At 32.4% G+C, this 15,234-nt stretch overlaps 2 protein-coding genes across 2 annotated transcripts; both read right to left on the bottom strand.

The window, feature by feature from the left end:
• Positions 1–5,886: 5,886 nt before the first annotated feature.
• Positions 5,887–7,744, bottom strand: LOC105107795 (scopoletin glucosyltransferase-like). The gene has a single exon (XM_011001839.1). It carries the CDS (start codon positions 7,453–7,455, stop codon positions 5,995–5,997), a length of 1,461 nt encoding a protein of 486 aa, XP_011000141.1. The 5' UTR covers positions 7,456–7,744; the 3' UTR covers positions 5,887–5,994.
• Positions 7,745–11,202: 3,458 nt separating this feature from the next.
• Positions 11,203–12,981, bottom strand: LOC105107794 (scopoletin glucosyltransferase-like). The gene has a single exon (XM_011001838.1). The coding sequence runs from the start codon at positions 12,792–12,794 to the stop codon at positions 11,334–11,336; it is 1,461 nt and encodes a 486-aa protein (XP_011000140.1). The 5' UTR covers positions 12,795–12,981; the 3' UTR covers positions 11,203–11,333.
• Positions 12,982–15,234: the final 2,253 nt, after the last annotated feature.

Raw genomic sequence — 15,234 nt, 5'->3', positions numbered from 1 at the left:
AAATTAAAGGTATCTTATATTATTTGATATATTATTATAAAACATGCTTTGGTTAAGGAGTTATTGATACTTCAAGTGCAAAATGATGATATAAAATCATGATAAAAATGCACTTTTAAGTACTAATCAGTGAAAAAAACATTAATTGATTCAAGAGTAAAATTAGAAAAGAAAAAGAAAAAACAAATATTTTTACAAAAATCAAGTTAAGAATTTGAAATCGAAACAAAATAAAAGAAAAAATAACATTTAAATATTAGAGAATGAAAAAAATCAATTTAATAAAAGCCCCCCCTAAAAAAAACAAAGTGATATAAAAGAACAGGGAATAAATGCTAAAAAAAAAGCGTAAATAATATTCATTGAATTAAGGGTGAAATTTAAAAAAAATAAAATAAAAATTCTTAAAAGAACTCAAAATATAAACCTAAAATCAAAGCAAATTAAAAGGAGAAATAGCATTTTAATGTATGAAATGGATTTTGATAAAATGCCAAAAAAATAGTAACATGAAAAAATAAGGACTAAATGCTAAACAAAAAAGGGGGTAACATTAATTAATTTAATGTTAAAATTGAATGAAATCAAACATCTCACAAAAAAAATCAAAATAAAAAGAAAAATGATCAAATATGAATCCAAGACAAATTAAAAGGAAAAATAACATTTCAATTAAGGGTGAAATTTAAAAGAAATTTAAAGTTCACAAAAGAAATTAAAGCAAAAATCATACAATAAAAAATAAGAGGACTAGATCAAATATAAAAAAAAAAGAGGATAACATGGATTTTTTAATTGGATATCATATTTTCCAAGTGAAAGAGAGAGTAACTAAATAGAAAACATATCGTCTAAGCCAAATTGCCCACCAAACCACCTCACATGCTACTAAGACAGCCTGCTCACAAATGATATTTTGGCAGTGCAAACATTGACAGCCTGCACATAGATGTTAATTTAGCAGTGCGCAACAGCTTATACAAGTCATGGATTTGATTTGGCACGAATTAAAACTTGTATGAAGAACTATCCAAGACATACGAGAGACCAAGCAAGAGATGCAACAAGAATTGACACTTGGGACTGCCATGTGGGCATGCAAAATATAGGTTAATAACAATTATGAACATTCAAGATCATGAGGGCTATAAGTTAGGGGAAAACAGGGGTTGCTCTCAACCCACTAAAATCATGAGGGATTATGGGGGACAACTTCCCATTATTAGGTAGATAATAGGGCCATTATATTTATATTTATGGGTGAACATGAGTGAGATAATATCCCATTACTTCCTTAAATATAGGAATGAAAGTTATGCTATAGTTGTTACAGCTCTTGGTTAAAAGCAACATGTAGGGCCATACAAGAGCATGTGGGGCAGGAAATAATGCATGTAAGCTTAGTATAACTTACAATGTTTGTGTATAGCACATGTACAAATTCGTGTATAGTATTTTTTTTGTTTACAAAATCAATAAAAGTTTGGAAAGAGTTCCTGTAAAGCTTATTGTGCACTTTAATTACTTTATTTTATTTATGTATTCTAGTTGTTTTTAACTTGAGAAAGCAGAGAACCTCTCGGATAAGAAAAACACTTAGTTATTACGCAAACACAAATAGAATTGGTGAGGAAAGGCTGAGTCTAGCGAGAACCAGACTGTCATACTAGTTTATTCATGGAGCAAAAGGTTTACCCCATGATAATTCATAAATAGGCAATTCCACCACCTAAATACTCCATATATGTTGTTTAAAGCATGCAAAACATCTTAACACATTAGTGTAGGACTAGAACATGCCAACATATTTTTTTTAAATATCTTTTAAAAAATATCAAATAGCCCCTGTCTTGACCCCATGAACTTCAAAAAAATAAAAATGAAAATGAAAAGACAAATACACCCTTATACCCTTGTTTAAATTCTTTTGATTGAAAGGGTAACCAAGTAAATTTACTATTCATTTTCAAAGTAAAAGTTGAACTCATCCGAATCTTCATCTGATAATTATAAAAAAGATCAAAAGAAAAAAAATGAAAAACTCTTATACCCTAGTTAAAATATACTTGTTTGAAGAGGCAATAAATAAATTCAATGTGTTTTTTTAAACAAAAAGACAAAATCACCTCTGCATGAAAGCAATTTTTTTTTTTGTATTCAAATAGTAATTACACTTTCCCGTTCACAATGTACCGTCTGTAGACTCAATGATTTCTCAACCTCTTTTAGTTTTTTTTTTATTGGAAAATAACACTTTCCATTGAATAAAATAATAACAATAATTACCAACATTTTCTTTTACAGTTCTATATTCAATGGTAGCAAACAATAAAAGCAAGGTATGGGTGCCATTCACTCATTCAGTTGGGCTAAATTATAATACAAAAATAAACTGTTCAATTTCGGGGTGAAACGGAAAAAAAAAACAATAAATCTCATTTTTAGAAAGAGAGGAGGAATAAAAAAATAAAAAGGGAGGGGAAGTACAAATGTGCTTTTAAAAAAATTATTTTTTATTTAAAATTAATTTTGGTTGTGGTTTTATGTTGTTTTAATATATTAATATTAAAAATAAATTTTAAAAAATTAAAAAATATTAAAATTTTTTTTTTAAAAAATTAAAAAATATTAAAAAAATACTTCTTTATAAAATAAATTCTAAAATTAAAGTACGAGAATCCAATAATCTAAAATCCACAGATAAAGAACTCATTTGATATCATAATAACAATATTTTTTATTTTAAAATATATTAAAATAATATTTATTTATTTTTTAAAATTTAATTTTGGTATTAATATAATAAAATAGTATAATCAATCTAAAAATTTAAAAAATATTAATTTTAAAAAATACATTTTAAAAAAATAATATAAAAATAAACAAGACATAGGCTGTAGCTTCTAACCATACAACGGGCCTGACCCGTGTGGGCACAACCTATCGCCGTAAGATGGCCACTGCCATGACCTCACGTGCCTCGCATTTTGAGCTTAAATTTTTGAAAAGCCAAGAAGCAGATCACACAGCGCACCGGAAGCAGCGCGCACATGCTCTGCACTTCCCGAGAATCACCGCCACCGCCACCGACTGCAACTGTAATGCACGGTTATGCCTCTTTATTTTATTTGTTTCTATCTAGACGAGATATTCACAAGCACAGGCGTCCAGATATTTAGTGTATCTGACATCATATCGACGAATCATTTTTGTTAATTCTTATATGAAAATTCGAACAATTGAATGACAAGTGTGACAATTGTGGTTGCTTCTCATGTGATCGATTATCTCGGGCTCGAGCATAACATGTTGTTTGTCGCAAGATATTAGGGGAAGTGGATGGGAGGGAAGAAATCGGAGAGGAGGGATTTGGGTTTTTATTTGATAAAAAGATAGAAGGGATTTTTTTAATCCTTTCACATTTATAATCTTTAATCCTTCTAATTAGATTGATCCATGAACTTTTATTATTTTATAATTTCCAATGCTTTTAATTTGAACATCTTTTCTTTTATTTGCTAGCCAGGCGAAGATCATCCATTGTTTTTCCTATGTTATCTACTGTATCTTTCGTTCTCTCATTACTTGGCCCAGGGGAAGTTGCGTTAAAATTTTCATATATACAACTTGTTGACGTATCATCCGTAAGCGGTGGATGGCTTCTTAATAGTAACCCGACCTGAGAGAGTGAATTTCGACGACTCAAAATTGACTTGAGAATATTGAACTATTAAAAGATATATATTTATCGGTTTTACTCAATTTAAGATTAAATTGGTAGCTAGGAGATGTCTGTTACTGACCTAATGATAATTTGAATGGTATCTAATTTTTCTGTTTTCCTAATTTTGTTTATAAAAAAGGTTCTAACTGCTTTTGTTTTTGTTTTTTATTTTTTTATTTTTTAAAGTAAATATTCGGATGAACTTACATACATCTTCATTAATCCTATTAACTTTGAAATTAACAATGATGTAAACTTTTAGTCTATTATAATATGTGAGTTAAACTGAAGCTGAAGCTCCATTAGAACTTAGTTATTGTGAATCGTAGCAAATCATAGTCACTAGTATTAAATATTGAAGGTTTGGGCTTTAGGCCATGACTAGTCTATAGTATTTGTATAGAGTGCACAAGGAGATTGATTTGTTGTTTGATTAATGGGAGTTTTATAATAAAAAAGACAATTAAGTAGGTGTTTGCCTTATTATAAGATCTTACAAGAAGTAAATCTTGATAACACTATTAAATAACAAAACAAACCATCAAACAAATATCCATTATGTAAATTATTACAAGTAAATCTCAGGTTAAGTTAAACCAATCTACCCTGCTATTCTTCATTCTAGCCTGCTCCCTTGCAATGGAGCAGCATTTATGTTTAACATATCTATAGACCTAGATGCAGGCCATTTCAAGCCAACATTGTGTATGATATCTGAGATGTTAGTAGTGGAAGGCACACTAGACTCCTAAATAGTATTCATTCTAAAAGTCTTGACCAAAGGATAGTGGATTACAATTATGCGACCATAAATAGGTTCCTTTCCATTCCTAATGTTGTGCATAAGATGCCCTCAATCAAAGCCTTTCAGGTTTTAGGATCTTCCTCCAGTTTTGGCTACAATCATTAGGAATATTAATGCTCCAAATACTCCTTCCTATCAACAGAGAGGTTTGAAGCTCGACAATTAGTTTTTTTTTTCTTTTCAAATTGATAGAACTCCCCAGGGGCTTGAACCTGTTATCTTCAATTTGAGTGAATAATGGCTAGGAGGATTTAAAAGGCATCATGACATTAAAATTTCCAAGGCCTACCTTAGGATCTGTCCCATTGCTCCTTGCATTTGGTTTGGTTCTGTTGCCTAAATGGTGTAAAGGAAATCAAGTAGTTATACTTGATCTCTATGATTGGATTAGCTATAATAGTATTGATTTCTATCTACAAATTAGCTATATTTTATCTTTTGTAAAACTCTCATCTTATCCTACATTTTACAGTTCTATATATAGTGCACTTCTTCAATCCTATAAATATAGGATGCATTGCTAATAAAAAATCATCTTTTCTGTAAAATTTTATATGGTATCAAAGCAACTACTTCTAACGAAATTTTCTTTCAAAATAGCTACATCACCCAAATCAGTTTTTATCAATAATAAGATCACTCTTATTGTCTTTAATACTAGCTCTCAATTACCTTTAAAATTGACCTCCATCAATTTTCTATTATAATGTGCCTAATTAATATCTTTACTTATAGGCTATGATCTCTAGGGTTATATTGACAGCACTATTATCTGCCTATCATCAACGCTTCCTCCAAGCATCTTTTTTGACGACACTAATATATTTGCTTATAGGTTATGATTTTTAAGGTTTTATTTTTAAACTCATTTAATTCTTATCTAGAATTCCTTGAAAGTCTATTCACATCAATTTCTTTTCCATGGTTTAGCTTACCCAAAAAAAATTTATAAAATATTTACCCTCTTTCATAAATTTAAAAGCCTTAGTTGTCATAAAGGATGTTTGTTAGGTACTTTTTAAATTTACCCCGTAGTTCTAATTGATTCACAAAACCAGTAGTTCTAATTGATTCACAAAATCAGTAATAGATTTTCTGTAGCCAATAACAATGAAAAATTCGTTACTAGTTTGTAAGTATGAGATTATCCGTTGCTAATTATAAGTATTAAAGTTTTTATTGCTGAAAAATTAAGATTTATAATTGATATTTTTCATTGATGATTTTGATGTTAAATTTTTATAGAAACATATGTTAGTTTTATTTGCAATGAATTAGTTAGTTTCTAATTACTACTTTTTTTTAGTTGTGAATTTCATAATGAGATGTTGTTACCTCATTTGCATGTGGACTCGAGTTTGAAGATTACAAAGCATGTTAAAATAACTCAATTCACATACATATATACGAAAAGCATGTTTATACAACAGATCTTTTGTTCCTGACAATTCATGTTCATCCTTTTCTAGTATCTGGTAGACTTCATGGCTCTAAGGTCTTCTAATAATGCATTCAAATCGCAGTATGATGATCCCTCTACTTCAGTCGCCCGCCTTGCCTTCTCCTTGAGTGCCGTAGTTCGGTTTCTGAGTCCTTCTGCTGCTTCACCAACCATTAGCTGAGTAATTGCGTTCTCTATCTCTTCCTTCTTCACTAAAATTTTCCTTTCACGCCTTGACCATTCCTGAGCACCAACCGCTACTCCTATTTTGAGAACATCTGTAATCAATTTTTCATTATAAAACTGTTCAGCACAAAGTGGCCATGTGACCATTGGCACCCCTGCAGTTATTCCCTCCAGCGCTGAGTTCCATCCACAATGAGTCATAAACCCTCCAACGGCTTCATGGTCAAGAATCAGTATCTGGGGTGCCCATCCTCTAATTATCAAACCCCTTCCTTGCATTTTCTTCTCGAATCCTTCTGGCAACCACTCTTCTCTGTCTTCACCTTTTGTTTTTTCTCCATTTTTCACTGCCCAAATGAAGTTCTGTCCAGAAGATGTAAGAGCCTTTGCAATCTCAAATAACTGAGCTGCTGAAAAGTCAGACCTGGACATGCTTCCAAAACAAATGTACAGAACTGAACTGGATTTCTTCATGGCTAGCCATCTCAAACATTCATTTTCATCGATTGATGCCACGCCTCCTCTTTGCATTTTATCTCTGGTGTCCCTATTGCAAAGTGAAACTGGGCCGATGTGCCATGCCTTCCTTCCGATCACCATCTTGTAGTGTTCCGAATAAGCTGGTTCCAGCTCATGGAAACTGTTCATGATAACTCCATAGCTTTCCAAATCTGCTCGTGAAATTTCATCCATTTGCTTTGTAAATTCGCTATTTTCCTTAACATATGAAGGCAGTTGTAGTCTAGTCAACTTTATCTTGTCTGGAAGGCCAGGCACCGTGAAAGGCTCCAAATCAGTTTCTATGCTTTTGTAAGGTTCGAAGCGTTTCAAGCAATCAGATACACAGAGAGCAAAATAACTTGTTCCATGGAAAACCAGCCTTGGGATCCCAAATTTGTTTGCCACTTTTGTAGCCCAGGGAAACATCATGTCTGCCACAAGACAATTGGGACGGCATTCTTCGAGGAGATACTCGAGTGGTTGTTGAAGCAGGCTAACTGCCTTGAAGAACTTCGGAACCATTTCTAACGTTTCGATGGAACTCGCATTCTCACAACCTTCTGGCAGCCCAGCGTCTGCAGAAGGGAATTTCATTATAAGAATACGGATTTTGGAACCCATTTCTATATCTCGTTCAATTGTTCTTGAGAAGAGAGGCGCATTAAGAGGAGTGGTAATAATGGTTGCCTTCACCCCATGCCTAGCAAAAGTTCTAGCCATGTCAACAGTTGGAATGATGTGGCCTTGGGCCATGAATGGGAAGAATGCAATGTGAAGCTGGAACGGCGGGGACTCCATTTAGTCGTGAACTTGGAGCTGATGATGAATGAGCGATGTTAAGTTAAAAGTTCTGAAAGGGCTAAGGTAGGGCGAGGAATTAACAGGAAGCTATTTGGCTGCTTGCAGTGAAGTAATTCTTTAGAACATAATTTGGATGTATTTAATTGTCATTCTTTCTTACCTCCCCATATATATTTATACTCCAGCATAAGGCTTTAAACTATATGCCTTCTGTTCTTATAATGTTTAAACTACAGAGTTGTTTTGTTATAACTGGGTAGGTTTCGATGATGCATGTGACCGAGACATTAGAGAAAAGCAAGCATGGTGACGAAGATGGTAAGAAGCTTCCCCCCTCTCACAAAGTTTCTAGTCAAATTTATGCATTGTTTTATAGCGATCCAAGCTCAAGAAAGCCTTGGTAAGCCCCTGAGAAATAGTCTCTACATTTTAGGATTTAATATTCTCACCATACTTTATTCATAGACAAATAGCATTATAGCATTGTATTTGATCAAACTTCTTGGAGCACAAGAAATGTTTTTGTAATTTATGGTAAATCTTTGTCCAAAACTGTGGCCAAACTTCTTGAAGTTCAAGAAATGTTTTTGTACTTGATGGTTAATCTTGGTCCAAAACTTTGGCCAAACTTCTTGAAGCTCAAGAAATGTTCTTGTACTTTATGGTAAATCTTTGTCCAAAAGTTGGGTCAAACTTCTTGGAGCACAAGAAATGTTTTTGTTTATGGTAAATCTTTGTCCAAAACTTGGACAGTTCGTGATCTTTATGATCCACTTAAAATAATCTCTATTAGCTAACTGACCGGCGTTGGATAAAAAGTTTTTTCACATGAAGAAAATATAAAAATTTGATTTAACAACCTTGTTTTTTTTTAATCTATTTTTTAATTAATTAAATAATTATAAAAATAATTTTTTCATTACAATTGTTTCAATGAAAAAAATTATTATTTTTATTACCAGCAAGTTAACATTGAAAATATAATCTATTATATTAAAGAATCCCTGCCCACAACTCTTCCCCCACCCCTCCCAAGTCCCCACTTTTATTGAACAAAAAAGATAGCTTTATGCATCGATTAAATGCATTTATAATCCTACCATGGTGCGCTAACCCGTTATTAATTAGAACCTATTTGAATTTCTCCCCAGCTGTAGCAAGAAAAAAACACTAGAAAAAAATTTGAAAGCAAATTAAACCCTTAATGAGTTGAGCTCGCTCGCATGCCAAATCGTCGTTTCATTAAAAGGGTCAGAGAGTCTTATTCCCATTTACCATTTTCCATAATCATATGTGTATAATGCTCCCATAATCATCACAACTATCATAACATTCAACATTTTGGTATTCAACATCTTGAAACTTGGAAGTGACATGATAAATGTTAAAATGACTCAATGATTACATAATCAATCATTCAGGATGAAGTTCATCTTCATCCTCTCGCGGCGTTGTACCCATCCACCTCTTCATCATCCCATTTAGTCTTTTGCTCATCCTCTGAAAAAATAAAAAACATGCTCACTAAATTAGATATTGGAATTGATTAAAAACATGAACATGGAGAAAACTCCATGTAACAATGTAAGCCTCACAAGATTTATAGAATTGACAACACTCTCCATTACTTTCTTCTCAATATCTAAAACAAAATGCCACTGGTATTGGATGAGGTTATGGAAGCAACGTTTGATTCTTGAAGTAAAGTTAGTGTCTTCAGGTTCATATCCAGGAAAACAAAAGGGTATTCAATATTGAAGTATTGTGACACAAAAAGGCTTAAGAAGAGAGAAAAATGAAGGATGAACTTTGTTCTGAAGCTATTTAGATTGCAGAACTAGAGAAATCCCAAATCAGCAGATTCTTCTTGCCGCACCATAATACGACAGTTAGAAGTCAATCTAAACGATTTCCTTGAAGAGCAAATCTAACTCTTAGAGCTATTAGAAAACCAATTGATTCTTGTTATCTTTATATCTCTTATATTCAATAACATGTACAAACACATTGATTCTCAATCTTTACATCTTATGAAGATCCCACCGTATTCTGGCTGCATCCACTGATTTTTATGCAAGCTTGATAAGAGAATGACAGCCAGTGATAGCTTGATAGAGAACAATCATCCCAATTAACAGGCAGCATAATGACAAATTTTCATATAAACTAAATTTGATTTCATTTACGATAGCACGTCTTATTAATTCATTTTATTCTTGAGTCAGGCATGACATGTTGTTTTTCATAGAAACTTCTACGGGACTATACAATGGCCGCTAAAAGCAGATGGCCTAACTGCCTTTTATGGAAAATGTTTGTGCTATCATCTAATAAACCATCATCGGCTAGGAGCAATATATGTCAAGTAACTTCAAGCAAAGTTCACATGTAAAATTTTAAGAATTCTCAGTACATATTATGTTGACTTTCAGTGATCCTAGGTGTTTTCATCTTCATAGTTGCCATTCCTCTTCTAGATTCAAGTAAACTATCGCTATGAACATCATTTTACCTCTTGGTAAAATTGATTGATGAAGTATAAAATTAATACCTACCCCCACATAGGCGAAGAGGACACAGTAAAGGGTTGCCACAGTTGGCAACAACAGCCCCGAATTTTCTTGTAAAGGATAGATTGCAACACCATAAGAACAATTACTATGTGAGAAATATAAATTTCTATTTGCAAATTGATCAAGACTTCAAGCAGTGGAATGATAGAGAAAAAGAAAAGGATTCTTTTCAAAGGGCATGACAAATAGAGAATCTAGGAAAATTGATTGTTATGACAAATGAAATTCGATTGTTCATTAAAAAATGAAAAGTAAAAAAGAAAATAAAACAATGCAAAGTGGAATACTAACCTAACACCGAAAATAAAAGCATCATGCCTGTTGATATTTGAATGACTCCCTGACTTCCTTCCCACTTATGCTAACACAGAAAATAGATATTTTGTTGGTTTTTTATTTTATAAATAATTATTTTTTATAAAAAAATATAAAAAAATTATTGAATGCAATTGAATCCATGAATCCAATTAAAAAAATATTTTTTGATAAAAATCTAATCACTTTGATATTTTATTGGTTTTTTATCTTATAAGTATCTATTTTTGATAAAAAAAATTATATATAAAAAAATTATTAAATGTAATTGAATTCATAACTCAATTTATATATTTAACTATTAATTTAGCTAGGGAGAGCCAGACTTAATGATTTTTTTTATTATATTTATTTTATTAGATAGGGGCAAGAATTTTTGAATTATACTTTAGATATTTTTATATACAAAAATATATGGTGAAAATTTACATATATAAATTTTTAAAAAAGTTAAAAATATTCTACGCATGAAACGCAAAATCTTCACAGGTGACAGGCAGTTAGCAAAGCATGAACTGGTTGTTGGTAACCTGTACTGTGTGATATCTGGGTTTATCAACGATAAACAATGCACCAGATTTTCCTTAATTATTTATGTAAAGAGGTTGAATTATATGTAGAGGTTTTCCTCATTCAAGGATGGTTACCTTTTTTTAACTACAACTCGTGGTCAGTCAAGAGCTACAGTTTGCTGGTTAAGATGTGTTAGACACCGCCTGTCTTTCTCATGCTTAACAATTTCAGAAACACTTGTAGAACTTCTTCAACTATAGTTTCAAGTGGATTCTAGTCACAACAGTTTTCTTGTTGAACAGGAAGCAAGCTAACACAAGTCAGTGAAGCTACATGCTTCTTCTTCCTGGAAAAAATCGTGTAAAATGCTCTTTTATTTTTGTGAAAAACTGAATACGGACAAGCAGAACGCATTTCACCGCAATCTTAACCACACTCTAGCAACATTGTAATAGGAAATTAAAACAAGACATGTTAATGGACTGCGGATTCTTGCTTGCTTGTCTCAAGGGCCCTTAATTCTTCCAGCAATGCAGTTAAATCAGAGTACGATGATCCTCCTTCTTCCATAGCGTTCCTTGCCATCTCCTGCAATTCCCTTGCTCTGTTTCTTATTTCCTCAGCTTCTTCGCCAGCCATCAACTGAACAATTGCCTTCTCTATGTCGTCCTTCCTCACTAGAATTTTCTTAGCATATCTTGACCATTCCAGGGCACCAACTCCAATTCCTATCTTGAGAACATCTGTAATCAGCTTTTCGTTATCGAACTGCTCAGCGTAAAGTGGCCATGTGACCAGTGGCACCCCTGCAGTCACTGCCTCTAATGTTGAGTTCCATCCACAATGAGTCATGAACCCTCCAACGGCTTTATGGTCGAGGATTAGCACCTGTGGTGCCCATCCCCTTATTATTAATCCCTTACCCTCCATCCTTCTCTCAAATCCTTCTGGCAACCACTCTTCCTTGTCTTCATGCTTTCTCACAACCCAAATGAAATTCTGACCTGAATCTTCAAGAGCTAAAGCAATCTCGCGTAGTTGAGCAGCTGGAAAGTCGAACAAGCTTCCAAAACAAATATATAAAACTGAGTTGGGTTTCTTCAAGTCGAGCCATCTCAAACATTCATGTTTGCCAATGGATGCTGTATTTCCTCTTTCTGCTTTATCTTCAATGTTCCTGTTACATAGTGACAGTGGGCCGAGGTGCCATGCCTTCCTTCCCATTACCTTCGTGTAATGTTCTGAGTACGCTGGTTCCAGCTCATGGAAACTGTTCACGAGGACTCCATAGCTTCTCACCTCTGATTCTGAAACTTGATTTACAAACTTTGTAAATTCATGCTCGGTTGTCTGTTTTAAGTAATCTGGCACTTGCTGTCTTGTCGTTTTTATCTGGTCTGGTAACCCAGGCACTATAAAAGGCTCAAAATCTGAATCCACTCTTCTGTGGGGTTCATAGCGTTTTAGGGAATCAAAGACACACATAGCAAAATAACTTGTTCCATTGAAATACAACCTTGGAATCCTAAGCTTGTCAGCAACTTCTGTAGCCCAGGTAAACGTCATGTCCGCCACTAGACAGTGGGGGTGGCATTCTTCTAGGAGCTGTTCAATTGGCTGTTGAAGCATGCTCATGGCCTTGAAGAAATTCGCATGCATGTCCCACGATTTAATAGAACTTAAGTTCTCACATCCTTCTGGCAGCCCAGCCTCTGCAGCTGGGAATTTTATTATGCGAATACTGATATCATGACCCAGTTGTCCATCTCTTTCAATTGCTTTAGAGAAGAAGGGTGCATTGAGGGGAGTGGAAATAATGGTTGCTTTCACCCCACGCCTAGCAAATAATCTTGCCATGTCAATTGTTGGGATCATGTGGCCAGGAGCCATGTATGGAAGGAAAAGGACATGAAGCTGACATGGCTTTGAATCCATGTGGCCTGGTAGAGCAGGTGTAGATTTAGAGCAGATGATTTATCTGTTTGGGCAAAAGGTCGAAACAGAACACCAATTTATCAGCTGATTTGGGGTGGCTCTAGAAGTTAGGTTTGGACTTTATTTTCCCTTAGCAAACTCGAATTCTTGTCTTTCCCTCGCCGCCTTGTTTACCGGTTCAGATATATTTGACCTTTTGAAGAGAAACAGACAAAAATAACTTGGTTTCCTAACATATTGTGGTTTCCTGGCATCTTCGTGAAACATAAAATAAATAAAAAAAGGTTGTTACATCTAGCACATGGGGTTAGAGTTGTTGACTCTCTAATTTAGACAATAAGAAAAACTAAACATCCAACTGCTGAGTATTTTTTCTCATGGAATACAGTTGAGATGTTTTAATATGCTCTCTCTCTCTCTCTTTCGCGAACCAGTGTTTTTTTTTTCTTATGTGACGTCCCAGTTGAGAACAAGAATGGTCTTGAGTCTTGACTCTGAATTTCATGCTTTGGTATAGATCGGGTAAAGGGTGTTGTTTTGTATCTAATTTCATGGCTGGACAACCTGAATTATCATTTTTCCTTTCTGATGATTGTAGGTTCTACTTTCCAATGGCCGCAGCTCCATTGTTGGACCTTACACTCCTGACATTCCCAGCTTATTAAATCTCGATGAAATTTGGCTTTTTTATGTTTCTAATTTAGTTTGGTTGGAACTTCTTTTCTTTTCTTTTTTGTCCGGTGTGAATTTAAAGTCGATTTGTGAAAGTAATGTCTAGCCGCTGAATAGTGTATTTGGGTTCAGACCTTCTTGGTACTGTTCATCTGGGTTGATTGTCTGAAGAGCCGACGCCCTAACTTGTTTGGTGCTCAGTAAAAATTATGCGTACACGTAATTGCTGATGATGGTTGAAAAAATTACATGGATATTTTATATAATATAAATATTTGTGTAGATATCTAGATATTTATATTAATTATCTTATAATTTAGATGTTTATATAAAATATCTTAGATATTTCTTAATATATTTATTTTAAAAAAATCTATAAAAACAAAACTTCATCTCTCTACATGAAAGGCCTACCAAAACTCATCTCACTCTATTTCTCTAGAGAATTAGTTTTATTTTAAAAATATTTTTAAAAAAAATCATAAAATTTTAAATGTTTTTACTTCAAATTAATATTTTTTTAGATCATTTTGCTATATTGATATTAAAAAAATAAAAAATAAAAAATATATAATTTTAATATATTTTCAAGTAAAAATATTTTTAAAAACAACCACAATCATACTCTCAAATATGCTTAACATATGTCTTAAAAAATACAAGTGTGATAGAAGATTTAAACAAGGTTTAAAAAATATTTAAGCCTAGAGAATACTAGTTGGATGCCAGCATTACACGGTGGGCTCATTTTTTATTTTCATAAAAACTACTATAAAAATTTATAATATAAAAATAATATTTTTTAAATTAATAATAATATTTATAACACAAATAATACTATTTTTATATCAGTACTTTGAATTATAATAAAAATAATAATATTTATAACATAAATATTCATATTAAAAATTTCAAGGATGATTACAACACATAATAATATTTTTTTATATCAATACTTTAAAATATAATAAAAATAATAATATTTATAACATAGATAATATTAATTTTTATCTGAGCACTTAGAATTACAAGAGAAAAAATAATATTTATAATACATATTATTATATTAACACATATGGCTGAGCATGGACAAGTCCAAACCCAACATAGAGGTGGGGTCAGGCATAGATGTGTCTAGCCCCACTTTAGCTTGGGCATGGACGCGCTTAGATTTTTAATTATAATAAAAATAAAAATAATTATAACACAAATAATATTTTTTCTAAATTATTAATTATTTTATTAATAATATCAATTATAATAAAAATAAAAATAATTATAACACAAATAATATTTTTTTTAAATTATTAATTATTTTATTAATAATATCAATTATAATAAAAATAAAAATATTTATAACGCAAATGAAAATATTTTTAATATACATACTATTAATTATGATAAAAATAATAATATTTATAGCATAAATAATTATATTAAGAATTTCAAGGATGATCACAACACAAATATTAATATTTTTTATATCAATACTTTGAGATATAATAAATATAATAATATCAATAATAATATTTTTTATATAAATATTTTAAATAATAATTTAAAGAACCCAACTTAGGGTTGGGCACGGAAGCATTTGAACCCAACTCAGGGTTGTCATAGACAATCAAGCCTTTTTTCAAGACCTAGGCGTCAAGTGGCACTGAGGTCTGCCCCTCGCATTGGAGCTGTCTAAGTGCCACATAGCGTTGGGACTATCATAGTCAATTAGATCTTTTTCCAAGACCCAAGCGCCAGGTGGTGCTTGGGT

The sequence above is a fragment of the Populus euphratica genome, unplaced genomic scaffold, assembly GCF_000495115.2.
Source record: "Populus euphratica unplaced genomic scaffold, PopEup_1.0 scaffold166.1, whole genome shotgun sequence".
Lineage (NCBI taxonomy): Eukaryota > Viridiplantae > Streptophyta > Magnoliopsida > Malpighiales > Salicaceae > Populus > Populus euphratica.
This window is presented reverse-complemented; position numbering and strand designations above follow the sequence as displayed.

What these genes read in the sequence shown, in the direction of transcription:
- LOC105107795 (XM_011001839.1), bottom strand. Translation starts at nt 7,455, where the DNA reads ATGGAGTCCCCGCCGTTCCAGCTTCACATTGCATTCTTCCCATTCATG.
- LOC105107794 (XM_011001838.1), bottom strand. Translation starts at nt 12,794, where the DNA reads ATGGATTCAAAGCCATGTCAGCTTCATGTCCTTTTCCTTCCATACATG.